The sequence below is a fragment of the Pseudorca crassidens genome, chromosome 7 (assembly GCF_039906515.1).
Source record: "Pseudorca crassidens isolate mPseCra1 chromosome 7, mPseCra1.hap1, whole genome shotgun sequence".
Lineage (NCBI taxonomy): Eukaryota > Metazoa > Chordata > Mammalia > Artiodactyla > Delphinidae > Pseudorca > Pseudorca crassidens.
This window is the reverse complement of record NC_090302.1, coordinates 12973178-13000127: the sequence shown is the minus strand read 5'-3', so window position 1 is coordinate 13000127 and position 26950 is coordinate 12973178. Positions and strand designations below refer to the sequence as shown.

Below are 26950 nucleotides of genomic sequence, written 5' to 3'. Positions count from 1 at the left end.
CCCTGAAACTAACACAAAGCCCCTCTGAAAATCACTGTGCAAATATGACTTCAGGTTTGCTGAGATGGCAAAAATTCCTGCTGATACTTCTTCATGCCATTCTATCAGGAGTATCAGAGCGCTAGAGTTAGAATTTATAAAATTCATTTAGAGAAAGGCATATGACAAATGGTTTCCAATTCAAGACTTCTAATTATTTGCTTTCATGAAAAAAACTATGAACAGGGTGACTTTGTGTTGCCAGATAGAAATATTAAAACCAATGATGAGAAGAACAATAGCAACATGGGATGCTGGCTGGTAGTTCCTCTGAGGTGTATAACATACAATCCTAGGGTATTGATAGTTTCATCTCCATTTTATAGGACCACTGAGGTTCAGAGACTGTCATTAACTTGCCCAAGGTCACACAGCTAGTAAGTGCTCCTGTACTGCCCCAAAGTATCCCAGAGGGTAGAGGCAAGTTAATGAATAATCTTGGGAGATTAAGTGGCAATGGCTTATTTCACAGGCTGTGGCAAAAACACAATTTCTTTGTCTCATGTTTTATCTTTAAAATTCATGCAAATTTTGTATTATACTCTATAATATAACCACATTATTTTTATATTAGAACAAATGTATTAAATTATTTATCAACTGAATTATTCAACTTTTCTCTCCTGGAATTGACACTTTGGAAGATGTGGCTTGTTTCTCTGCTGTGGCTTCATAAAAGCTCAGCACTCAGCCACGTACCACTGGGAGAACATCACCCCAGTTTTAGAAGCACGAGGTCTGTCTGAGTCCAAGGGGCAATTATTCATATATGAATAAGGACCTAGCTCAGGGTAGCGCAGAACTGTTTTCTAACCACAAACATAATGTTGTGAATACTGTCACATCCGTAACATTCATTAATTCATTCAACAAACTAGAGTCTACTATGTGCCAGGCCCAGTGCCAGCTGCTGGGCCAATCCAACCCCAAGTGGGGCCGTGATCTGGCATCACAGATTCTCCCAGGCGCAGTCAGAGAGACGGGACCAGCCAGATGTGGGGCTGGTCTCCACCCTGCCAGAGGAGCTGGTCTCACTGACCTTATGAAGGTACGAAAGCCTGTTGGTCCCAACTTCATTGTCCCCTTGATACCCAGGAACCGGATAAACAGGTTTGCCATCCTGTCCACCAGGCGCAGGTAGTTGAACTGCTTTGCATACTTGGGGAACACCTGCTTGAGGCAGATGGAGGGCAGGTGGGCTTCGGGATGGGCGCTGCCTGCCGAGGCACTGGCCAGATCGCTCTCAGAAGGCTCTTCCTTTGAGGCTAACGGCTTCCCAAGCTGCTGAGACCTGCAGCGCACAAGGAGTTAATGATAGAACCAACATTTAGAGCGGGCTTTACAGCACGCAGATTGCTTTCCCTTGCAAACTCTCCTTTCCTTTAGATTTATAGCAACCTGCAGGGGGGGGTGTATTATTACTATTCTTAATGTACAACCAGAGAGCTCACCTCAAAGAAGTGACCTGCCCAAGCTCACATGGCTAGGGCGTGGCAAAGCCAGAACTTGAACCCAGGACAGAGCCGGGACTAGAGACTTACACTTCCTCCGTTCCACCATCCTGGCTTCCCAATATGGACAACTTCCTTTTCCGTACTCATGACTGAAGAGAATACTCTATTATGAAGCAGTCTGGGTTTGATTTCAAACTCCTACTTATGGGTAGTAATTGAATAATTAAGAAATATAAAAATCTCATTGAGGGCTGGCAAGAAGCCACAGACAGTTCAGTGAACCATGTGCAAAGATACAGCAGTCACCCAATTCTAGGAACAGGCACAACGGGAGTTTGTAGCTTAACCATTTTCTTATTTGGAACTCGTACCAAAAAAATGATCGTACTGTTGTCATTCCTGTCTGGATATTCTCTTCGGAAATTATCCTGATACTCGAGAAAGTTCACAGCCACTAACTCTCAGATATGCACCTCCAGCTGGAATGTTCTTCTCACCTCCAGACACACAGATCCAGCTATCACCTGTTCACCCTCCAGGGTGACCCGCGGGAACCTCACACCGACATGACCATTTCCCCTCACCTCAAATCCACACTCCCTGTCTCCTCGAATGTCACCACCATCTGTCAGTGACCCAAGCAGGAAACATCTGAATGTTTCCAACCCCTCCTCTCCCTCTGTCTCCACAGCATCCTTAATATTCCCTGGAACCCACTCCACTCTCCCCCTGCCCTGGCCTTGTCTGCTCTCTCCTGGACTCTAACAATGGGGTCTCCCGCCTCCGGCCTTTCCCATCCACAGACCCATCCTCCACATGGCACCTGAGGTGCCCTTTTAAAGCAGACCTGGTTGGGATGCGCACTTCCTACAGTTCTTTGTGGTTCCTGAGTGCCTACATGATCAAGTCCATACTCCTCCCTCTGGCACGCAAGGCCCTGCCTGATTCCCTCTCTGCCCTCCTTATTTCTTGTCATTGCCTTAGACACACTGTATCCTTCAAGACCTTGACCTCTGCTGCCGCCCCAGTCACGGCCTGGCCTGGACATAGAGACCCATGCTTGCTGGACGCCCAGCCCCCTTCCACACTCAGGCCTGTCTCTGCACCTGCAGCTCACCTTGCTTTCCCGTCTCTTGTCCTGCCCATAGCGGATGAGGGGCCAGGCGTAACCCTTTCCACCTGTGTGTCCATTCCAGAGACAGAACCCTTGTAATAGGGAACAACAAATCTGACTCCACATTGAATCTGTTACTTTTACTTTAACCTTTGTGTTCTTTTGCTTTTGCTACAAGTTCATCACTAAAGGGATGTTGCCTGTAAGCCGAAATGATACATAATGGCTGTCTCTGGGTACCCTGCCTCCCATGTGATGAGTGTTAAGGTAAAATACCTTTGTTTAGCTCACAGGAAACCTCCTGACTAGGCCCACCTGTGAATGGCTGCAGGAAGGAAGAAATTAACACATCCCCTCTGGAGTCTGACGTAACCAGGACTTTACCCCCTCCCCTTTTAGTATAAAAGCAGCCTGAATTCTAACTCCAGGAAGACGGTTCTTTGGGACGCTAGGCCACCATCTTCTCAGTCTGCTGATTTTCTGAATAAAGGCGCTATTCCTTGCCCCAACAACTTGTCTCTCTAGTTATTGTCCTGTCGTGCAGCGAGCAGTACGAGCTTGGACTTGGTAACACCCTGAGCGTGGTGTGAACGGCCAGTAAGTACTGCCCAGCTGGCTAAGAGATCCAGGAAGAGAAGAGCCACATCCCATGGTGCTGAGCTCAATACCAAGGCCGTTTTCTACTCTTTTCTTTTCTTTATTAAATGGTCTCGTCCCCAGAGCTCCCACTTCCAAGCACACCGTCAGTCACCAAGCTGGGCTGTCTTGGGACCTTCATACCTGCTTGCCTCAGCCCTTGAAGACTTTCCCAGCCCTGGCTGCCTGGCACATTTCTGTTCCACTTTCAGAACCAGCTCAGCTGTTCCCTTGACCGTGCTGAAGACTGTCTTTCATGTCCCACTCCTGCCCCTTGGATTTCTTCAATCGTCTCATCAACTGCGCTGCACTTGCTTACACGCCAATCCCTCTCACTGTTTTGTGAGCTCATTGAAGGCAAGGACCACATCTTATTCAACTCTATTTCCACAGGACCTGGCACGTATTAGGTTCTTCGGAAATGTTTCATTGAATTTGTTGAATTGGGAAAGTTTGCTTTTAATAGCAAGGTGAGCTTCAAATAAAACATCAAGGTTATGATGCTTTGTACCCACCCCATAAGCTCGTTTAAACGGGAAAGAGGTTCGAGAGAGAAACAGCATACTTGACGGCCCTACCAAAATGGTCTTTTCTTTATGCTGGTCCAAGGAGCCAGCCTCCAAGAAAGAGAACCCCCTTGTGTGAATAAAAGGTCCTGTAAGTTCTGTTCATGGTTCCTTCTAAGTGGGTCTCAAAGCGAGGACAGGCAGAACCAGAGAAGCGCAAAGGAAAACCTCTTCTAAAGTTCAACAATGTGGATGGTTCCGGGGAAACAAATGCTCCCTCCTACAAAGAGGAGGGACCTTATTCCTCCGGAGAAGCACTGCATTCCCAGGGGGAGTGCGATGGAGTGGGTGCAACTTCCCTTCAGCTAAACTGGTTTTATCATCACCTCCTTGAATTTAAGACTGTAAATAAAAGTCAGGTGGTTACACTTCAGATGAAATAAAATGTTTTCACATTAAGGTTATAGGAAGAAAGATGAGAAAAAAAGCAGCACGGTTACTGGAAATTAGCTCTTAAATTCCTGGATAAGTGGCAATCACTAACTTCAAAAGCGCTCATTAAGTTTTTGTTAAAGGAAAGATTTGGAAATACACAGTTTGAATACACTCCATGACAAAGAAAAGGGCTGAGAACTCTTCAATCAACAGAACCGTCCCACTTTCAGGATCTCATCTGCTCTTCACAAAACATGTGCAGTACACTGTTATTTTTATACCCCTCTTCCAGACGGAGAAACTGAGGCGCAACAAGGCGAAGCAGCTCTTTGCCCTGGCTGGACTGGAACTACACATCAGTTCTCCTAACCAGGGCTGTTTCCATCTTGCTGCCCTGTTATTCCAAAGCACATCATGGTTCACATTGGGGGCTACCAAATCCAAAGGACTGTTATTTATTTTTTGTTTTTAAATAGTTTTTTAAAAATTGTAATAGTAATTCACGGTCTTTGTAAGCACTCTGAGAACTGTATAAAGGAATCAGAATCATCTGTAATCCCACAATTCAGGGATCAACACTACGAATGTTTTGATTTTTTAATCTATGTTTGTAAGTTAGGATCACATCATGGGTAGTTTAAATCCTTTTTTCTTACACTTTACATTATATCATAAGTGTCTTCCCGTTTTCATGAGCATAATCATTCATGGACATATAATATTCCATATTATGCCTAAACCATAATTTAATTGGCCGCTCCCTGTCAGTCAGATATTGTCTACATGGCTCGTCTTTGACTAAATAGAGTCTGGGAGCCAGTCCCCTAAGCCACGTGCTCCCTCCCAGAAACATAACATGTTAACAGCTAGCAGCAGCCTCGGAGATCATTCTGTCCAACGATGTCATCTATTTTCTTTTATTGTGGTCTACTGTACGTAACATAAAATTCACCATTTTAAAGCATGCAATGCACAATGTCGTGTAACCACCACCTCTATCTAGCTCCTAACCTTTCCACAATGATGTCATTTTAGAGAAGAAATGACTCCCAGGTAGATAGGACATGAGCACCAGTGGGTCATCTGACTGGCAGATCATCCAAGGGGGTGGCCGTAGCTTGGGTTACCTGATGAGGGGGACCTCACCACCTCCAGGGCACCTCTCAGGCTGGGAAGGTTTTCTGCATGGCACGTCAGAGGCTGGTCTCTCTCTGGTGTCCATAGCCCACATCCCAACCCACCCTCAGAGCCTCACAGGATGGGTTTGTCTTCTCTTCTCCATGACAGCCTCTCACCTTTCTTACTGGATGACTACCATTCCCCTTCCTTCCTGAATCCCAATTAATAACCTCAGGATGAAAAGGGCCCTCAAAGCCACAGATATTTTCATGGACTCAAAACCACAAATTCAGGCAGAAGTGGTTTTACTCAACTGGAAGAAGGCAGTAAAGATATGGCTGATATATAAGAGGAAATAAAACAAGGAGAAATGGTTATTCTGCTGGAGATAATTCCAATGATCACACTGAGATCCAAGTTATCACAAATACTGTAAAATCCTGTTTTTACCTAATAGCATTTTAATGGAAAAGTCAGACTTATGAAATAGAAGTGACTGGTAAAGAAAATATAAATCAAGCTTATTTGGGGTCCTTTGGGATATTTTTTCTTAAACTGAATTTGGTGTGTCCTTGATTCATTAAAATAGGGGAAAGAATCCTGGAATGTTTCATCTATTCTTGTCTTTCAAATAAAATGGAATTTTGTCTTATTAAAACTCTTGTGAAAAACCACCTACCACTATTTTGCCTGGAAAGCCTACTGTTAAGAATCACTACTATTTATCAGGGACCCACTCTGTGTCAAGCAGCTTACTATCTATATATGATCTCACTGGTTTCTCAAAACAACGCTACAAGGTAGGCAGAAACTAGTCCCATTTTAAAAATTAGGAACCTGAGGCCCAGAGAACCTTAATACTTGCCCAATGTCACAAATCAATGGTGGAATCAGAATTTGTACTCCGGACTGTCTCACTACACACCCAAGGCTTAGCTCACTGTGTAGTTCTTGTGCCAATTTGATTTAAATCAAACCAAAGACTTTTCTTCTGATGTACAAACTGTATATGTATATATTCTTGGGAGTTAACAAAATAGGAAGGTAGATACAGCAAGTTCCAGTTTCAGAGAAGGTGCTTGAATTCTCTCAGAGAAATCATTCCCATTTTTAGTGAAGCATCCCTTCAATAATTTATTCGTTCATGAACCGTTTCTCAAGCACTTACCTGTCCCAGGGGCCTGGGCTACACAGGTGGGGTATACACAGTCCTAGCTACCCAGAAGCACATGACCCGGTGGGGGGAAGACTAGACCCATCCATAAACAATGACTGAGCCAGGTGGGAGTGGCCAGGTGAGCACCCAGAGATGGGACCTGGAGTACATGGAAGTAGGTCGGCTTGCTGGGTCTTAGTCGTGTACGTGAAGGGGAGCAGGTACGAATATGACCAGGAAGCCAGCTTGGGTCTGGGTCTTATAGGATCTTGAGTATCAGACAAGGGAGCTTGGACGTGGCAGTGTAGGAGATGACAAGGTTGTGGTCGATCTGGGGGAAAGGAGTGGCAAAATCAGACGTTCAGAGAAGATGGATGAATCTGCCAGCAGTGTGTATCCTGGATCGAGGGCGGAGTGGACGATGTTAGGAAGCTACTGGAACACTCAAGCTCAGGGCTTCTGAAAGCGTGGTCTCTGGTCCAGCAGCAGCAGCAGCATCACCTGAGGCCTTGTTAGAGAAGCACACTCTTGGCCCGACCCCAGACCTACGGCCTCAGAAGCTCTGCCTTAGCGAGCCCTGTGGGGGATTCTGATGCGGGCTGAAGTCTAAGAATCACTGGTCTCGGTGAAAGGGAGCGAAGGCCCTGGATCATGTTCCCGGGCAATCCTGTGGCTTGACAGGAGAGCCTGGTGGGCAGCGGGAAGGCCCTGGCAAAGGGAGGGAGGTAGGCAGGCTCCTTTCCCCGCCGTTTGGCCAAGACATGTCCCCCCCCAGCCCCTTGGGGGTTTCAAAGGCACATTGGCATTCCGGAAGAAACGGCCAACAATGCCCCAAAGAAGTCCCTTAAGTCAGCCCAGCAGCTAATTTAAAGAGCTGGAGGATAAAGTCACTAAAAATAAACCTAACTACCATGTAGCCCGGCTCTGTCATTTGATAAATCTCTTCCATCACAGGGGCCCCATTTGCTTGATGGCAATGCTATATTGTTTGAAGAGAAGGTGATAGACGGGTGAGGCATGTGTTTCCAAAGTGATGAAGAAAGGGATTTAGTGAGGCATCTGGCTGATGCTCTAGTCCCTGTAAGACCTAGATCCATGCTGGGTCTATTCCCACTGGCTCCCCTTCGTGCAATGTTCCTATGAACGCTCACCTGGCCGCTTCTACCTCCCTCAATCACTTTCTTCCATAGCACAGTGTCACATCAACAATAAAACACAATGGTGATGATATTGATTATGTGCCAGGAACTGCCATCTTAAAACATTTAGTCTTGATAAAATCCTACAAAGCAGGCATTATCATTATTCCCATTTTACAGATGTGGAAACCAAGGCACAAAGATACAAATTAATAGGTTGTAGACCCAGGACAGAGAGCCAGGCAGGCAGGTGCCAGTGTCCTTGTTTCTAACCACTGCACTACGGCTTCTTCTATACATGAGGAGTTATCGGGCATTAAATATCTGAGAGTCAGGTCGGTTACTCGTAACATCTCATTTGACCCTGGCAATGATCCTTATGAGTTAGGTATAATAAGTGGCTCCATTCTGCTGCTGACAAATGAGCTTCAGAGAGGTTAGGCTACTTTCCAAAGGTCACTCAGCTATTAAATGGCTGAGTGAGGATTTGAACAAGGATCTGCTTGAGTTCAAAGCCCAGGCCCTTTCCACTCCATCATGTTACAACTCAGTGTAGTTACGAAACTTCTCTGAACTCATTTTCTCCTCCTTTTCAATGGGAGAGGAGTCTCCTCCTACTTACGAGGGAGAGCGGTTGGGAGGGCACTTAGTCTAAGCCCAGCACAAAACTGCTGCATTCTTTAGGATCAAAAACACAGCCTACGTGTAGAGCATCCAGACGATTCTGCTGGCTCGGGGGGGAGTTGTAACTGACCTCAGTGTGACGATATATCTGGATGGGGCTGTTCCACTTCCACTGCCCAACAAATCAATCTCTGTTTTACGGTTTCAGGCCCACACGATCACTGAGGCACTGCGCGTCGCATGTGTGGGAATTCATGGAGGCCCCCAATGACGGCAGCAGCAGACTCGGTCTCTGCCCCCGCCTGGGATGAATTCCCGGAGCCACCAGGCTGGATATGCCGCACGAGCATCTACCCATCGGGCCGGGCAACGAATTAACAAAAGAACAAGCATACAGACCTAGTCTAAGGCCCCCTTTCCCGCAGACCCAGAACCCAGGCGATTTCCGAGCCGGAAGTGCCTTTAGGAGTCATGTGGCCCGGCCCTCTCATCTTCCAGATGAGCCAACCGGCAGCTCGTTTAACCAAGACCTCCCAAAGGGATTCTTTTCCCACAGGGCTCTCTCTGCTCTGCCCCTCTGCCCGGCGTGAGTATCTTCACCCTGGTCCCTCTTGCTTTCTTTGTCTCTGGGCACGGGCAGTAAGAGACGGTGAAATGTACTGTCACTCAGGCAGGGGAGGGTGGGAGGAGATGCTGCCAGACAGCTCCTCCCCACAGGCGCCGGCCAGGGGAACCCGGGCGTGGGCTCTGGGGTTAGTCCAGAGTCACCGCTGGAATCCCAGCTCTGTATTCTTCAGCTGGGTGACCTCAGGCAAGTCATATAACCTCAAAGCTTCAGTATCCTCTTATATAAAGTGGGAATAATAATGGTACCTAAACTATAGGACTGATGTAATTACAGAGAAAATGGATACGTGGTACTTAGCACGGTGCCCCAATTCCTGTTAGCCACTTTGGTTATAATCACCAGCATCTTCCTCTCCCATGTGTCATCATCTCGAGGGGTTCACTGTCTTGTCCCCAGCTTCAGTGGGAGAAATCGGCACACACCTCCGGGAACTCAGGAGAATACAGGCTTTCTTTAACCACTTTTTGGCATTCTGCCCCACCCCCAGCCCACGTGACTAGACACTGTATTGTTCTCTTGCTCCTTCCACTGCCTGTGGGCCATCTGGGGAATCTCACGGCAGGCCGCCGTGGGGTCAAGACTGCACCTACCCTCTTGTCCGAACCTAAACAAATCCCCTAAATAAGTGAGTCTCATTATCTCGGGCCTCCCTGGATAACTGGCCCTTATCTGAGACCCTGGTTCTCTACTGAGGATCACTGATGTCACAGAATCGTGCACAGAGGGGGATATCTGCTGCGCCCCACATAAAACAAAAGTTAAACTGAGGAGTAGAAAGGGCCTAGCGATCATCTCGTCTCATTTTCCTTCTGAAATAACACTGGGACGTCAAAGCAGAGCCACTTGCTTGAGGGGAGGCATCAAGGGAAAGATGGTGGTAGCAAGGGCAGGCCCAGTTCTGACTTCCAGTTCAGAACCTTGAAAACAGAAAGAAAAAAACAAAAAAACCCGACACCACTATTGAGCTAAAACACCAGAGTGGCCAAAATTCTGATTCCGAATGAGCAGCTTCAGACGCATCCGACCACGCTGGCCGGCATGGAGGAGGAATCTTTTTGCCCGAAGGGCTGCAGAGTCCCTGTTTAAACCCACCAAGTAGCTGGCCGCTGTCCTTCTGTGGATGACTGGGCTCGTGCTTAGTTTTTCGCTGGATCCTGGAGGAACGGTTTCCAAATGACAAGCCTGGCCTGCACGGGCTGCCCGAGGCCCGCTGGACAGGGCCTCACCCTCGGCCAGAGAGCTCGGCGCCCGGCGGGTCTGGTCGCTGCCTGCTTTGCCTGCCTTGTTTACGTTCCACGTTCCTCCCTCTTTTTTATAAATGCTCTTTCCCAAAGTATCCACTTGAAAAACACTCGTCCTTCAAATCTGAGATTCTGTGTCACCTTTTCCAAAAAGCTTCCCATAGCTTCCCGAGTTCAATCAACCATGCTTTTCTATATAACATTCCAGGCTTTGTACGTCATCATCACTGCCGTCACCATTATTTTTTTCTTCAGAGTCGTTGTCACAATTATACCTATATGGTTATTTGTATTTGTGCAATTGTCTGTTTGATGCCTGTTTCTCTCACTGGACTGGAAGCCTGGAAGGGTGACACCTCTCTTGTTTGTTTATGACGATAACCCCTACACAGTTCCTGGCACTGTTCAGAATAACTGGTAGTGAAAATAGTCATTGTTTCGGTGAGTTCCCGTGTCCATTCTATCAATTAGACACAATGATTGACTCCAGCTGACATCTGAGGATGCTGAAGCTTTGAGAAGTTAAGTCAGCTGCGTCGGGGATAAGACCGGGACTGGAATCCAGTGGCCTAACTCCAGAGGTCACATTTTTAACCCCTACGCTGCCACAGCCCTCCTTCTGGTTGCCAGAATGAATCTTTCTTCCACTTTTTTGTCTCCCAGTTACTGGGAATATACTGTCAACACTTGGGGAGAACAAAGACTTCCTAGTAGCGACAGCAAGGCACTGTCTGTGTGACGGTTGTAATTAGTGGTTGGATTAGCCTCGGTTTCACCACCTCCAAAATTAGCAGAAAAGGCCAACTTGAGCTTGCGTTGTACAGTTCTGCTAATGAAGGGATCCTTTTAATTACATCCTCAGAGCCTATCTGCAACAAAAAGCATTTTAATGCTTGAACACAGTTCTGCGCCAAAGTATAGGGCTGCCTGAATCCAGACAATAAGTGGGGAAACCCATGCACAGAAGTCATCCTTTGCCTAGACTGTAATTCTTTTTGGCATTCAATTTCATCCAAACCCCAGTTCCTCTTCTACGGTAATCCTAATTCCCTTTTGTATACTGTGCACCCAGTGAACCCTTAGTCAGGGATTCAGTAGGCATATCCTGGTCAAATATACTCCTTCCTCCAGATTTCAGATGAAATCTGCTCGCTTTGTGAATTTCACTTGTCACTGATTCGCAGGGCGGCAGCTGGCCAATCCCTGCCGCGTGGGTGTTGAATGCAAAACAATTCTCACTGGACTCTGTCCCAGGGGCTCGTGGCATTTGCACCCGACTCTGCAAGGTGATTCTGTGTGTGTCATTCTGCATGACATTTTCACTAATGTGAGTGAGGACTCGTGAGGTTGATCCCCCAGGCCTCTCTCGGGCCAGGCTGCCTGACTTTGAATTTGCAGTGGGTCAGGGAAAGGGAGTAATTCTTATTGAGCCTCCTCTGGGCTAGGAGCTCTCCCGTGTACTGATTACCCTGCTTAAGCCACACTGAGACCTTAAGGTGGAGATACTAACATATATCCCAGAGCCATGCTTGGGTTGGAATCCTTGCCCTGTCCATAACTAGCTGATGACCTTGGGAAAGTGTCTTAATCTGCTCGTGCCTTGGTGTCTTCATCTGTATCATGGGGACGATAACTCTACCTACATCGTAGCACTGTTGTGACGATTAAATGGGCTAATGTATGTAGAGCACTTAGAATCGTACCCAGCATGCCCTAAGCACTCAAGAAGCGATAGCTCTTGTCCATCAGACGAAGCTGAGCTCAGGTAAAATAAAGTACGTACTCAAGGTCACGCACCCCCTACACGGTGACCTGGGTCTGTCTGACTCGCAAGAGTCTGTTCTCTCCAGGCTTCCTGCATGAGGCTGGGCAGTGCCCGGGGTGGGGGTGGGGGTTTCTCTGCTGGCCCTCCGCTAGGAGACTGTAATCACAGCCCTCCCCAGGTGGGGCACGACCTAGAGAAAGTCCCTCTGTGCTGATCCCCTCCCGGCCTCAGGATGAGTGGCTGGCTTCTGTTTTACTGCTCCTAACACACCGCTCTCTCAAAGGTTACCACCGACCTCCTCGTTGCCACGGACCTCCTTGATCTTCCCCTCATTCGGCTTCTTCATAGCATCCGATGCAGTCAGCCACTCTTTTTCTGAAACTCTCATTCTATGCCCCTGCATTCTCCTGGTGTCTTTCCATCCTCTGCTTTTCTTCCTCTGAGGACCCTTCGTGGTAGATGGTCCGCTGAGCCTCTGCCCTGGGCCCGCCTCCTGCCCTACACAGTCTCCCTGGGCGACCTCAGTTACACGTGGAGATGCTTCAGGGGTGCATGCTGTGCCTGGGTGCTTGTGTTCCACTCACCCCTTCTCACCAATAGCCAGGCCCCAATCCTACTCATCCTGCAAAGCTCACTTCAAATGCCAGCTGGCCCTGAGCCTTCCCTGATCCCTCCTACCCAAAATACCCTCTTCTGGATTCCCCACAGCACTTCATTTGCACCTCGCTTGTGAAATGTGTCATCTTCTGAACTTATATTACGGCTATTTAAGTCTGCGGCTTCTTTCTCCCAGAGACTGTGAGTCTGCCAAAGATAGCATCCATGTTCGTTCCCCTCATAGTACTCTACATCTAATAGGTGATGCAAAAAGCAAACAGACAAAAGACACGCAGATAAATGACTGTGTAAGAACAGTATTCTTTAAGACAAATGACATGAAGAATTTGCTGTAATTTTGCCTGAAGACAAGAAAATGGGCAGGGTGACCTCTGGGTGTCATTTTCAGCTTGAGGTTCTATAAAGCCATTTTTAGGGTAATAATACAATAATAATTTATGGTAGTAAGAATAATAGTCAGGACTTCCCTGGTGGCACAGTGGTTAAGAATCTGCCTGCCAATGCAGGGGACACGGGTTTGAGCCCTGGTCTGGGAAGATCCCACGTGCTGGGGAGCAACTAAACCCGTGAGCCACAACTACTGAGCCCACGTGCCACAACTACAGAAAGGAAAGAAAGAAAGAAGGAAGGAAGGAAGGAAGGAAGGAAGGAAGGAAGGAAGGAAGGAAGGAAGGGTAGTTGGTAAGTTTAAAAAAAAAAAAGAATAATAGTCCTTCTGGTTCCACTCCTTACTAAGGGTATGGCTTTGGGAAAGTGGCTCTAACACTTAGCCTCCGTTTCTGTTCTGGAAAATGGAGATGGACAATAGAACCCCGATCGCAGGGGTATGGAGGGATTCAATGGGAGGACATAAAACAAGGGGCTAGCATCCTGGCCAGAGCTTAGTAAGTGAGAAAGCAATGGTAGCGGTTATCATTCATTCGATGTGTATTTTTCGAACACCCCCCTCAAAAATCATGCACATGGGGTCAGAGCAAGCCCAGCCTCCTCCAGAAAGATTTAACCGCCTCCTTCAACCCACAACACTTTTTTCCTCCAAGAACTTTGGTCCTAACAAAATTAGATTTTAAAAAATGTGGCTAATAAATTAGGCATGCATATTAGAAATCAGGTCCAGAGAGAAAGTCTAACTTTTTTCTTTATGCAATTTGAATTCCCCCAGCATAGAGTTGTTGTCAAAATCCATTAAAGTATTTAATTTATCTTGTCATTGCCTAATTCCCCAAGCAGGCATCCAGACAGTTTACAGTGGCGTTTCTCACAGAAGTATTAAATGTTTAGTTATCGTGGTACGTTTTTTAGACGATGTCTCCCTGATGGCTCTAGAGACTCCGGAGAGCTCGTGTAAGTTCAAGTACAAGGTTAAGGCGGGGCGGCAGAATGGCAAGAGTTGTAGGGATTATGCAGCAAGCAGGTCTGGGTTTGAGCTCCGACACGGTCACTTGCCAGCTGAGTGACCTTGGGGAAGGTACTTAACCTCTCTGAGCATCAGTTTCCTCATTTGCAAAACGTGACAATAATACCAATGCACAGGGTTGCAGTGAGCACTAAGTGTAATACCGCATATAGAGAAGCTCGTATAATGCCAGAGAAATCACTGGTCCTTGATAAAAGGCAGCTGAAAAGTTCCAGCGATTTGGAGACACACAGACTGGGGTCTAGAGGCCACGGTGCCCACCCACCACCCCTCCCCGAGGAGCAGGGTGCTTATCATGTCATAATGGCCAGAACCACCGTGTCCTGACGCTTTCTCCTTTCACAGTGGTCTCTCCAGATGCCCATTCAAATAAATTAGTCTCCCCATGTGACCACCTCACCTGGTGGGAGTGAAAGGTTTCCATGCCAACGGGAAGGTGGTGGGGCACCCCTTCCCCAAGAAAGAAAACAAAAGAGTCTGTCACTTAGTTTCCCTGAAACTAAGAGCTGAAGTCAGAGCTGGCCTCTTCCTTGGTCGTCATGGCAACGTTGAGTGACCTACCCCGTCGCAGCAGAAGCGCTCCACAAGGCTCGTGAGAGAAGTGCTCTGCTTGCTTTTCCAAAAAACAAAAATCGTGGCGAAAGCTTCCACCCCTCGCCAGGGAATGGAGAAATTCCAGTTTTTATTATATGGTTCATTTGGTGACGATGAATAGAGTCCACCATCAAGGCCACTTCAAACCTGGTGAACGAGCAGTTACTGCTTCCTCAGCCACAACACAGAGGTAGGAAGGGTGCCCTTGTGCCTCTCCTGTCGTGCTCAGGATCTGGGGAGACGTGGCTGAGGCCCATACCTGATGCCCCTTGCTACCGTTTGGTGCACAGTCTCTGCAGCAATTTCCCATCCATGATCTAATGCAACCTGAGCAACAGCTTGGGGAGAAAACAGCGGCGCGCCCACTTTGCTGGCCGGAAAATGGGGTGCTGTGACCACGAACCGAAGCGTGTGAACACAACGTTCATTCTCCCTTTTCTGGTTCGCCCTCTGCCCTCCACCCCCTCCCCCGCACCGGCAAAAGGCTTAATCTCTGACAGCACTTGAACTTGCCAAACATGGTCAATTCTTTCCTTCACTCTTAAGCTCTGTAGCTTTTAAAAGTCACCTTCTAAGTCCAACGCCTGCCAGTCAGATCTACCCAGATATCCCCCTGGCCCCCAAGCTCAAGACAATTTATTCCCAGTCCATCTCCCACCTCCCCACCCCCAACCAGCTTCTTGCTGTTTCCATGTTGTTACTGGCAACTTCATCCTCCCAGTGAACCAAGCTCAAAACCCTAAAGTCAGCTGTGGCTTCCTCCTCTTCCTCACCCTGGTTTCTGGGGACCTGAACAGAAGCCCCCCCCCCCCCCCACACACACACACACTGTTCTTTTTCCATTCAGAGGCTCGGATTCAAATATTTGGAGGGGTCCTACAGGTGGAAGCATGGAGCACGGTGGTTACTGGCAGAGGCTATGGGATCAAGGTCCTGGGACCTTGCTGATCTCCTCCTCTCATTTGATCCTCTCATTGGATCCCCCCGCACCGCAGCAATCTTTTGAGGTCCTTGTTATTCTTAATATGATTCCCATTTTCCACACGTCACACTTTCTGTATGAGACACGAGAGTGGTCACATAATTTGCGCAAGGTCATCTGGATCAGCTAGACTCACTCGTAACCAACACGCAAAGCTCCTTCCCACCCAGATGTAGGTTTCTTAAGCACAGGGGCCTGTCTCATAGCGTCTGGGTGGCGAAGACCTGACCGAGGGCCCCCTCAGAGCCAGCCAGCAGGGTCTACTCCCCAACGCGACCCTTTCTCGCTGTGTGGGCTTCAGGAAACAACCAGATAATAGCTAGAGGTCTATAGCGAGCTGAATGGTGGCCCTAAACCCCTCGAATCTGTCAATGTGACCTTATTTGGAAAAGGGTTTTTGCAGATGTAATCAAGTTAAGAATCTCAAGATTATCCTGGGGACTTCCCTGGTGGCACAGTGGTTGAGAATCCGTCTGCCAATGCAGGGGACACAGGTTTGATCCCTGGTCAGGGAAGATCCCACATGCTGGGGAGCAACTAAGCCCGTGCGCCACAGCTACTGAGCCCTCGTGCCACAACTACTGAAGCCCGTGCGCCCTAGAGCCCGTGCTCCGCAACAAGAGAAGCCACCGCAATGAGAAGCCCGCGCACCACAACGAAGAGTAGCCCCCCGCTCGCCGCAACAAGATTATCCTGGATTTAGAGTAGGCCCTAAACCTAGTGGCAGGTGTCCTCAGAAGAGAAAGTCAGAGGGAGACCTGACACAGACACACACACAGAAGACGCTACGTGAAGACAAAGGCAGAGGTTGGAGTGATGCTGCCGCAAACCAAGAAACACCACCAGAACCTGGAAAGAGCAAGAAAAGATTCCCAAAGCCTTAGGAGGGAGCACAGCCGTGCTGGCGCCTTGGGATTTTAGACTTCTGGCCTCCAGAACTGTGAGAGAGTACATTTCTGTTGTTTTAAGCCACTACGTGTGTGGTAACTTGTTACAGCAGCCCTAGGAAACCAAGACAAGCTCTCAGTTTCCTCATCTCTGAAATGGGTAACCTCAGAGAGTTACTGCAAAGTAATATACCTGAAAGCAATTAGAATAGTGGCTGGTTCGTAGTAGGCCCTCGATAAATGTTAGTTGGACCAAATGGCATATTCTGAGTCATTATGTTGGAAACTTCTCCCCAGGTCACACCTGGCTGGCTGCCTCTGTCTACATTAATATCAAGCTTGTAAAATGTTTAACTTTAGAACCCAAGAGCCAGAAAGAGGAGCCACGGGGAGCCTCTCCTCTGGCCCAGGCGCAGGGGATGGACAGGAAGCCGGCAGGGATGTCTGTGCCCTTGTGGGGCCAGTAACCCAGCGCTGGCCCATCTCCAGCTCTGATGAGCCTGTCATGGCAGGTTTTACAAAACATCTGTTTCAGGAACAAGCCTGTTGTTTCAGGTGAGCTCTAGAGATAATAGTATGTTTTTCCTATACACAGCCATGACATGTTCACTGAAGCTGAATATTTCTAAATGTGACCAATTGCTTTTTTTTTTTTTAACATCTTTGTTGGAGTGTAATTGCTTTACAGTGGTGTGTTAGTTTCTGCTTTATAACAAACTGAATCAGCTATATGTATACATATATCCCCATATCCCCTCCCTCTTGCGTCTCCCTCCCACCCTCCCTATCCCACCCCTCTAGGTGGTCACAAAGCACGGAGCTGATCTCCCTGTGCTATGCGGCTGCTTCCCACTAGCTATCTACTTTACGTTTGGTAGTGTACATATGTCCATGCCACTCTCTCACTTCGTAAATGTGACCAATTCCTTAAGTGGCAGAAGCCCATCAAACGCTTCAAGAACATAGATTGCACGTGGGCGGCCCGAGCGGTGTCCTCTGCTTCTCCAGACCTGAAGCCACATTTGCTCTGGCTTGTAGGGAAGTGGTCAGGGGTAGAGGGGGGTAGGAGGTAGCTAGTGCTCAGAAACTGGTCCCTCTAAAAGTTATGCTTAATTCTGCAAGGGAGTCAGGTCCCTTGACTTCATGCGTATGGATGGCAGCCGTGGCTGAACGATAACCTGCCATCTATCTCCCCCCCACCCCGCCCGCCCCGTTAATCGACTTCGGTTTGCTACTGAGAATTTGACTAGGAAGCGCTTTGCCGGTGCACATACCAATGACTCCCAGGCCCTGAACACGGCCTGGCCGGATTTGACTCCATTCTGGCCTGAGATAAGAACGCACGGGTGCAGCGTCCCATGTGAAATGAGCAGATCCTGCCGTGGCAGGAGATCGAGAGAGGACCAGAGGGCAGACCGGCAATTCGGAAAGTGCCGGGATGCAGCCCTACAGGTGAAGGGCAACGTGGGCCGTGAAGCAGGCTCCCCAAGATGCTCCAGGCAGGAAGCTCCCCGACAGCAGACACACAAGTTGTCCACAAGCCATGCCCAGCTCCCAGTTAGCTCAGAGCCTCCCCGGCGGTGGAATCTCCTGTCCTAATCCTTGCAGCCTTAGCCTCCAGTTCCGGCTCCGGGTCTCTGCGTCCCAGGCTCCGCTTGGCCCCAGCATCCTCTCCTTCCTCGCCAACATGCCGCTGGGGTCCCGGCACCCACGAGCTCAAGCCCATCCTGGCTGACTGCTAAGCTCCCAAGGCCAGGTCTGTCTAGCACCGAAGGCAGTGACTCTGGTCCAACCTCCCCCGAATACCCTGCGGGCTGCTCCCAGAGAGAGCATCGGGGCAACGGAATCAACGTATTTAGAAAGGAAATAGCTTCAAGTCAGGGACTGGCAAGTTCGAGGTCCCCGTTCTGTACAAAAGACTTAGTTCTGGATACGGGAAGTGATTTGTCCAAGTTTTCCTGGCACTTGGGTTTTGGGGGTCAGGAAGAACCCAGGTTTCCTAACTGCTGGTACAGTTTGCTGTGATAGTATCCCTTGGCTCTTCCTGTGGCCAGTGTTAGCTCTCTGCAGCCGGGCCCCCCATCTTTCTCACTGCTGGCTCTCCGGCAGCAGCTTGGGGCCAGGCCCACAGCAGGCGCCCAGTTACTTAGACTTGGCCGAATGGTTCTCCTTTGTAAGACAAATCAGACACTATGTGTTAGTGAAGCCAACACAAAGGTGTAATCTCAGGATTCTGCAAACACCTCAGCTACCAGAGGGGAGGTGCTGTTTCTACCTATAAAACGGTGCGGAAGTAGAGAAGAATGTTAAATGTACTAGTCATGTCACCCTGTTAATTTTTTCCTTGCATAAACTGTGATCTCATGTCCGCACAGGAACAGCTGCTGTTTATCACAGGCTATGACATCCAGGTGTGATTTAGTGTCGCCCTCCTCCCGGCCAGGTAGGAACTATCAGCCCCTCTTTATAGGTGGAAACTGAGGCTCAGGCAGGTTAAGTCGTTTGCACAAGGTCACCCAGCTCACGGGACTTCCCCGGCAGGGCAGTGGTTAAGACTTCATGCTCCCACTGCAGGGGGCTCGGGTTCGATCCCTGGTCGGGGAACTAAGATACCACATGCTGTGCGGCGTGGCCAAAATAATAAGAAGTTAAAAAAAAAAAGGTCATACAGCTCACAAGTGCTGAACCATGGATTCCAGTCTGTGCTGTTACCAAAGTCAGGGCGTTCTGACATAAGAACAGTAATAATATGTAATGAGATGTAATGAGAATTTTCTCTCTGCCAGGCCTGTGATGCATATGAACTCATCTAATCCTCACAACGCTATGTTTTTCCTCTCCTGAGGACAAACAGGCTCAGAGATGCAAGGAACTTTCCCATGTGATCCCAGCCAGCCTAGAAGATGGGGAACAGCTACAGGCAGAGAGCTCAGGATAAGGGGCAAGGGTGTGAGAGGCAAAGGTGTGGGCTGGACTTCCTAGTTGTGTGATTTGGGGCAAAATGCTTAAAAAAAAATTTACAAACATTTTCATAAAATTTATGTAAACATAAAACGTACCATTTTAACCATTTTTATGGATACAGTGCCATTAAGTACATTCATACTGTTGTGTAAACATCACCACTGTCCATCTCCAGAAATGGGTAATAAAACTCTGTGCCCATTAAACACTGACGCCCCATTGCCCCCAGCCCCTGGCAACCACCATCCTACTTTCTGTCTCTATGAATCTGGCTCCACTAGGGACCTCATATTAGTGGAATCGGACAGTAGCTGCCCTTTTGTGTCTGGCTTATTTCACTTAGCGCCATGTCCTCAAGATCCCTCCGCGTCGTGGCTTGTGTCAGAATTTCCTTCCTTTTAAAGGCTGAATGATATTCCGTTGCGTGTATCGACCACATGCGGTTTACCCATTCATCAGTGGATACCTGGGTGGCTTCCACTTTTCGGCTATTGTGAATTGTGCTGCTATGAACATGGGTGTGCATGGTGTACGTGGGCAACTTACTTTGAAGCTCATCTTTTGGGGTCTCCTACCCCAAACCTGAGCCTCTAGCTTTGTCCCCGACTCAGAGGAGAGAATCACCACCCACCCAGTGCCTGGGACAGAAGCCAGAGAGAGGAGATCAGTTCTCCCTCACCTCCCCATTGAGTAGCCAAACCTTGTCCCTCTGCCACCTCGGTTCGCCCACTCTTTCCAACCCCATTGCTATGCCCCGCAATCCAAGCTGCTATCACCTGTGACCCGTTGGTGGGTCCCCTGAATTCCATCAGCCCCTTCACCAGTCTCCTTGCTTCCAACACATCCTCCGTGTCACAGCCAAACTGCAGATCCGAGCGTGTCCCCCTGAGACCCTGAGCCTGTCCCTGGCTCTCTCCTTCCTTTCCTTCAAGTGCTTGTGACAACGGCCCCTTCTCAGACAGGCCTTCCCTGACCACCCTGCTTAAAGCTGTAACCCACGCTTCCCCAGCGCCCCAAGTCCCTTCCTTGCTTCGTTCTCCTCCATAGCGCTTATCACCATTTACCGGAAGAGACACTTTACTCATTTATTTTGTTTACTGCCCACCTCCTCTCCTCTCGTCCCGCCCACCCCAATAAACTATGTCAGCTTCTCGAAGCCAGGGATTTTTGATGGTTTGCTCACTAGTGACTCCTCAGTCCTGGCACAGAGTAGGTGCTCAACGAATATGGGCCGAGCGCGTGAAGGCACTGGCCCCTCTCTGACCCCAATGGCTGGTCCCTCTCTGCTTACAGGATAGAGTTTACCACCACCACCCCGCCCCCGCCCAGCCTGGTCAAGTCCTGTTGTGCTCTGGCTGTGTCCTGCTCCAGCCCATGCCCTACCATATTCCCATGTAAACTAAGGCCAGACTACACTGCTCACCACGTCCTCCTGCTGTCCACTAGCCCAGGGCCTTTTCACGTGCTGTTGCCTCTGCTGGGAATGCCATCCCCCCGCCCACCCTTCACCATGCTTCACGACACCCTACTTCTACCTCTGCTGAAGCCCTTTTCACACTCTACCATAATCGCCCATTTACTTGTCGGTGGCTGTTCCTAAACTGCCTGCCCCATCAGGGTAGGATCATCTTGTTCTCTCTCGACTCGAACTGCCGTGCCTGAACACGCGGTAGGTGCACAGAAAACACCTAGCGAGGAAAGGGAGCCAACCTCTGGAGACTCAGCTGCTTCACCTGTGAAATTGGGCAAGGCCGCTCCCACAGGTGCCCGAGGATTAGAGATAACGTCCGTTACCGTAACACCTGTCACAGTGCCTGGCACACAGTGGGCATTTAATCCCTGGCAGCTCCGTCTCAGCACAAGGGTGGCAAGGATTTGTGCAGCATCTGCTGTGGCCATTGTTCTCGGAGCCCCCAGCAGAAGTCCTGCCATCATTTGTCACCTCTGGGCGCCACACCCATAAATGTCAGCCCCAGAGAGAACTCCTGTCCTCTCCTGCCTCACCCATCACATTTTGGCAGCTGGTCCGCTGAGCAGAGATAAGCTCCAAGTCCACTTTCTTGTGATTATAAAATGCATTTATAATCAGCATGTCATGGAATTGAGAACTTCCAGGAATCTCAGGAACCAACTGTGCCCATCTCTCATTTTATACCTGAGGACACAGGTTCAGAGAGGTTGACCGATGTGCCCACAGTCACACAGCTAGTTAGGGATTTCGCTTTCTATTTCCTCAATGCAGAACTTTATTTCTCTCTGGTTGAACCTAGTGGACCCTGAGGAATTTGATTGTTTAGTCCAACACTCTCACTTGGGCTAAATCCTGATCATTTTCATCACTATACTAATAACTGAAGAGAGAGGGACATGCTCTTAGCTTTCATAATCTTCCAACTAGAAGCATCAAGTTAGTTTTAGATGCTGGGCAATCTTTTTCACCAAGGACCTTCTCTGCTATCCAAACAGAAGAAACAGATGTGACTCTTGACCCTCTCACTCTTGCTGTCCCCCTGGACAAATGACCTGCCATCAACAGAGGGATGGCAACGTCCTGCCACAGACACTGCTGCTCTCCTTTGACGAGCCCCTCCGTGGACAGTCCCGTGGAGACTCTGGGCTCCCCTTGGTCACGGGCACAGGGGCTCTGGGCCTGGGCTGTTTGGGTGGAGGGATGCAGCCGCGGCAAGAGCGTGGAGCCCAGAGCCCAGGGTGTCGGCAGAAGGATCGGGGAGACAAGCGAAGGGTGGCCCCAGCTGAAAGTGAACCCAGAACTTCCCTTCACTGTGAGGCATCAGCCGACACCAACAGACTAATTCACAACCTCTGGTCCCAGAGGAACTCATTATTCCTAATTATCATTATTAAGCATGATGACTAATTAGTAAAAAATAGCCAACATTTACCGGGTGCCAACTTATGCCTGGTACTTAAGGCACATTATTTCTTTTTTACTATTTTACACTTCCTAGTTTACTTTCTATTTTTCTAATTATAAAGTCACTATATGTTCATGGAAAAACTAAAGATACGGAAAAGCAGAGAAAGGGAAAAAAAAAATCACCCTTTGTTTCACCACCCACACAGAGCCAGCCACTGCTACCATGTAGGTGTTTTCTTTCCAGGATTTCTCCTCTGTCTGTCTGTCTCTCTATCCATCTCCATGTGTACGCGCACTTGTGCGTGTGTGTGGTATATAAGGTTTAACATAGCTGTCATCATACGTGTACAAAAAATTAGTTTTAACTGTCACAAGGATCCTATGAGTTGGGTACTATTATCTCCTTTTGACAGACAAGGACCCCAAGACTTAGAGAGGATAAAGAATTTGTCCAAAGTCACACGGCAGATAAACGGCAAGAGAGGTGTTCAGATCAAGTCTCTCTCTGTCGTCAAAACCTGTCTTTTCCCCACTCTGCCCTGTTGCTTCCCACTCGTGAAGGGAGAAGCCGGGATAGTTTTGATTCCATCTCGACTCCTGCTACCCCACTCCTCTGCCGGTGCCCACTGGACCACACTCTACTGGGAGACGTGGCTACAGGTATGGGCGACGCAGGTCACTCCAGCTACGTCCTGACTACGGAAAGCTTCGAAAGCCGAAGCTTCAGTGAAGACATTCTGTCAGAAACTGGAGGGAATCTGTGTTTTCTGTCCATCTAGATACCTGGAAAGCTGAAATCAGAAAGCATAATGAACTAGTTTTTGGAAGCTGTTTTGCATGAGACAAATACAGGTAACTTCTACAGAGCAGCTGCCAGCGGTCCCAGAAGGCCTCCCCTGGCCCGGCCTGCAAACACCCGTGGGCAGAGAACGGTGAGGACCTGGAGTCCACGTTTGCACAAATGGTTTGAACAAAACCGTACGTACTAAACGTCCTTAAGTTGGCACCAAGCAGGTCAGCACGTGGAACGTCCTATGTGCACCGGGCACAGGGGATCTAAGATCAACAAGGCAGGGTGTCTGCCTGCACGGAGCTCACACCTGGTGCAGGGGGAGAGTTCCCAAAGTGTGCAGTCAGTGCTGAGACACAGACACAGAAACCTTTTTTGCTCCCAGAACCTCAAGGGCAGATTCCTAAAGTCTTTAAGATGGGAGAATTCACGGTGGAGAAGAAAAGTTAGGGGGACCACAGGCGGGAACAAACTGATTAAAGGCCTTTACGAAAGTCCTCTGTTCATCAAAAGAAAACAATAAAGAGAGAGGACTAAATAATGTATCTTATGTTAAGTTTCTATGTCTTAAATTTAGGAACAAGAAGTTGTCACTCTTTGCTCCCTGGACAATTTTCGTGTGAGAGATCTTTCTCCCTCACATTTTGAACAAGATGCCTGGAACCTGTTAGGCTTTGCTGCAAAGCAGTGTATACAAGGAGCCTGATGTGTGTGTGTGTGTGTGTGTGCGCGTGTATGTGTGGGCGAGTGTGTTCCACCACCTAGCGCTTCAGCCGCCTCCAACCGAATAGCCAGGAGCTGTTGAACCCTGCCTTCTGGACCCTACCAGAGCCACAGGAAGCTGCGGACGTGAAATGCCTGCAACGCCCCTGCCTTGGGTGAGGTGCTCGGATGCAGGAATTTCCCAGCACGCCTCCCTCACACTCCTGCCTGTTCCTAGCACTGGGGGCTTCAGTCTCACTTCCTAGCTCCAGGCCGAGGAGCCCACCCCCTCGCCCCCTCACCCAGGCACCCTCTTGACATATGTGAGGGTGTCCACAGCCCCCGCACTGTCCCTCAGCACCCTTTTCTCCGTCACAGCCGTAGCAGCCACTGTCCCACAGCACCTCCCTCCTTTTCCTTGTCCTTCTTTGCTTCCAGCCCTCATCCGGGAAGATCCCACATGCCGCGGAGCAACCAAGCCCGTGCGCCACAACTACTGAGCCTGCGCTCTAGAGCCCGTGAGCCACAGCTACTGAGCGTGCGTGCCACAACTACTGAGCCTGCGCTCCAGAGCCCACGAGCCACAACTACTGAGCCCAGCCCCCCCGCCCTCTTTTTCTAATGATTCCCGAAAGGAGTGACTCACACATCTCATCTGTGGGGAGGGAAATGGTTGCATAGAAGGGTATGTGGAGGGGAAAGATGCAGGTGCCTGGACTTCCGCGAGGAGGCCAGAAGGGCCTGCAAGGGTTACTGCACAGACCCCGGTACGGCAGGAGCACGAGGCCCCTCTTCTGCCCGTCGGGAGAGGGAGAAACACCTGAGTTGGGTTCAAATCCCAACTCCGCCACTTAGATGCTGTGTGACTTTGGGCAAGTCACTTAGCTCTTCTGATCCTCTGTTTTCTCACCCTTAAAATATAGATATCTTCCTTGGAAGGCTGCTGTAAAGATTAAGTGATATTATATATAAATGTATATGTATATATAAAATACGAGATTATGTATATATTTAATTTTTATAAAATGTTATAAAACACTCATTTTGTACACACACACACGTACACACACACACACACAAACCAGGTATAAACAGTGGCTGGCTTAGGGCAATCCCCAACTTCTCTGGGCTGGCCGTGTCTAGACTTCCCAAATCTCTCACGAAGCACAGATGCCATGGTGTACTTGGAAGGATTAGGTAAATGTAAAGTATTTAAAGAAAATACCGAGGAGCATTTTCTCTTCTCTGCTTTGAATGAAATCACATCCATCCCGTCACTTAACAGTGAGGGGTCTGCAGGTTTCTCCAGCACGGCTCAGGGACACCAAATCCAACGGGGTAAAACACATAGCCCAACTTAGCTTCACACACGAAGTCTGAAAATGAAATACGAATTGCTTGAATTCCCACATGCATGGCGGAGCTCTCTTTGGAAACAACATTTTCTCTTTGGAGAAGATACTAACAACTAAGAATATTTCCACATTTCATAAAGATCATCAAAGGGACATCTACAACTGCTCGCCTCTTACATATTATTATGCGTTTGATAAACTGCTCAACTAGACACACCAGCCAGCCCCTCACAGCTAGAGTCCCAGAGTCCTGAGGCTCCACCGGCCAGCTCAGCCCTGTCCAGCCTTGAGCCAGGCCTGGCCCAGCACTTGGACCCTCAGTCCCCTGGGCCCCAGTGTTTTTCTTTCTGCCTTAAGCCTGGACTTTTCATGCTTAAGCAGAACTTCAAACTCTAGCAGCTACTGGCCCCTTCCTCAGGGAGGAGGTCAGTTTCATTTGCTAGTTTCCCACTAGATGGATGCCCTGGTGGTTATCCCTGCCCATTTGACAGGGCCCCCTGCCAAGCCCTTGCCTGCTTCCTCCACCAGGGCAGCAGGCGCCATTGTCCACACTCCTTCGTGCTATCTGGGTCCAGCTGTGAATGACCTGAGCTCATGAAAGCAGGAGGTCGTTACGCTTGGTTGCCAGTGCCTGACCTTCCACGCTCCTCTTGCCATCATGGGCCTGTAGCAATGGACCCAAACGAATCCAAGTTTGGTTGGTCATGCTCTTTCATTTGAAAAGCTCTGCTAACTCTCTGTATCATGGGCCCCCAACCTCAGAATATGCTGGCCTCTGATGTATGTTCCTACCCAGGGGTCCACCTTGTTGGGGTTCTCTCTAACATTGCTGGTTTTAATGTTGTAATACCATATCTCTTTGTAAAAGACACAAAAAATGTAGAAATACGTGGGTAAGAGAACAAAACTCTCACACATTATCTCACTATCCAGAAATGATCACTTTTAATATTTTGGTAAACTCCCTTCCCGTCCTCTTCTATGAATATAATTTTTTCACATAGTTGAAATCCTACTATACATACAGTTTTGTAGCCTCCTTTTACATTTAACGTTTTATTGTAAGCATTTTGCTGTGTCATCAGAATTATTTATAGATGTCTTGAATGACTGCATGACTATCCCTCAAGCTAATAGATATTTAGATTGTTTCTCATTTTTTACTACTTGGAAGAACATAGTTACACAATGAATTTTTCTTGTAATTTTGGATTATATCTTCAGTGTAAAGACCCAGAAGTGAAATTTGCGAGTCAACAGGTATTAACATTTTTAAGGCCCTTGATATATAATCTGGCTTTAGTCTATGACCTTGTAAGTTGCTGAAGAATAAATTCATAGTCACCAATTCAAAGTTTTTTATCTAATAATCTTTTGTTTGCCCTGAAATTAACTACTGAGACCACAATAAAATAGGGTGACACATTTTTCTATTAATTTCAACACAAATATGGGTTTACAAACATTTCACATAGGAGTATGTGGAACTAGAAGTGATGAGATGAAGCAATATTTTCAAGTGACCCACAGTCACTTTCTCAATAATAGGAAATAGTCATTGAGATTTGTATCTCTAATTATTTTTTAGACTCTTCTTCTCAAAGCTATGAACCTGGGTCTGAGTCAGCACCCTAAACAACCAAAATTGGAAAGAGTGAACTCTATTTTTGAGTTTCCTGTGTAGATTATGAACTTGGGATGTCAGCTGTTCAGAATCCATTTATGTAATAAATTTTTCTTAATATCTGTCTTCCCCATGAACCCTCCCCGGATTCCTCCAAGCAGAATTAATCATGCTTCCTACCCTAGCTCATCACCAGTGCCTCATTTAACACTAACTTGGGTCTTCTTGTATTTGAGTCATTTGTCAAGTCTCCCACTAGGCTGGGAGCTCCTAGAAGGCAAAA

General features: G+C 48.3%; 1 protein-coding gene across 13 annotated transcripts in view; it reads right to left on the bottom strand.

Annotated features, from left to right (window-relative positions):
- The window catches only part of TTLL11 (tubulin tyrosine ligase like 11), a 266594-nt gene that overhangs the window by 61407 nt on the left and 178237 nt on the right, over positions 1–26950 (bottom strand). For 11 of the 13 annotated variants that reach the window (XR_010944864.1, XM_067743438.1, XM_067743428.1 and 8 more), the window contains one exon: positions 1079–1330. The exons of the other annotated variants lie outside the window; for them this stretch is intronic. Coding sequence is in view for 10 of the 11 variants with exons in the window: in XM_067743438.1 (XP_067599539.1) it covers positions 1079–1330 (252 nt within the window). In the remaining variant the exon portion in view is untranslated. The remainder of the gene's footprint in view (positions 1–1078; positions 1331–26950) is intronic. 13 annotated transcript variants of the gene reach the window in all.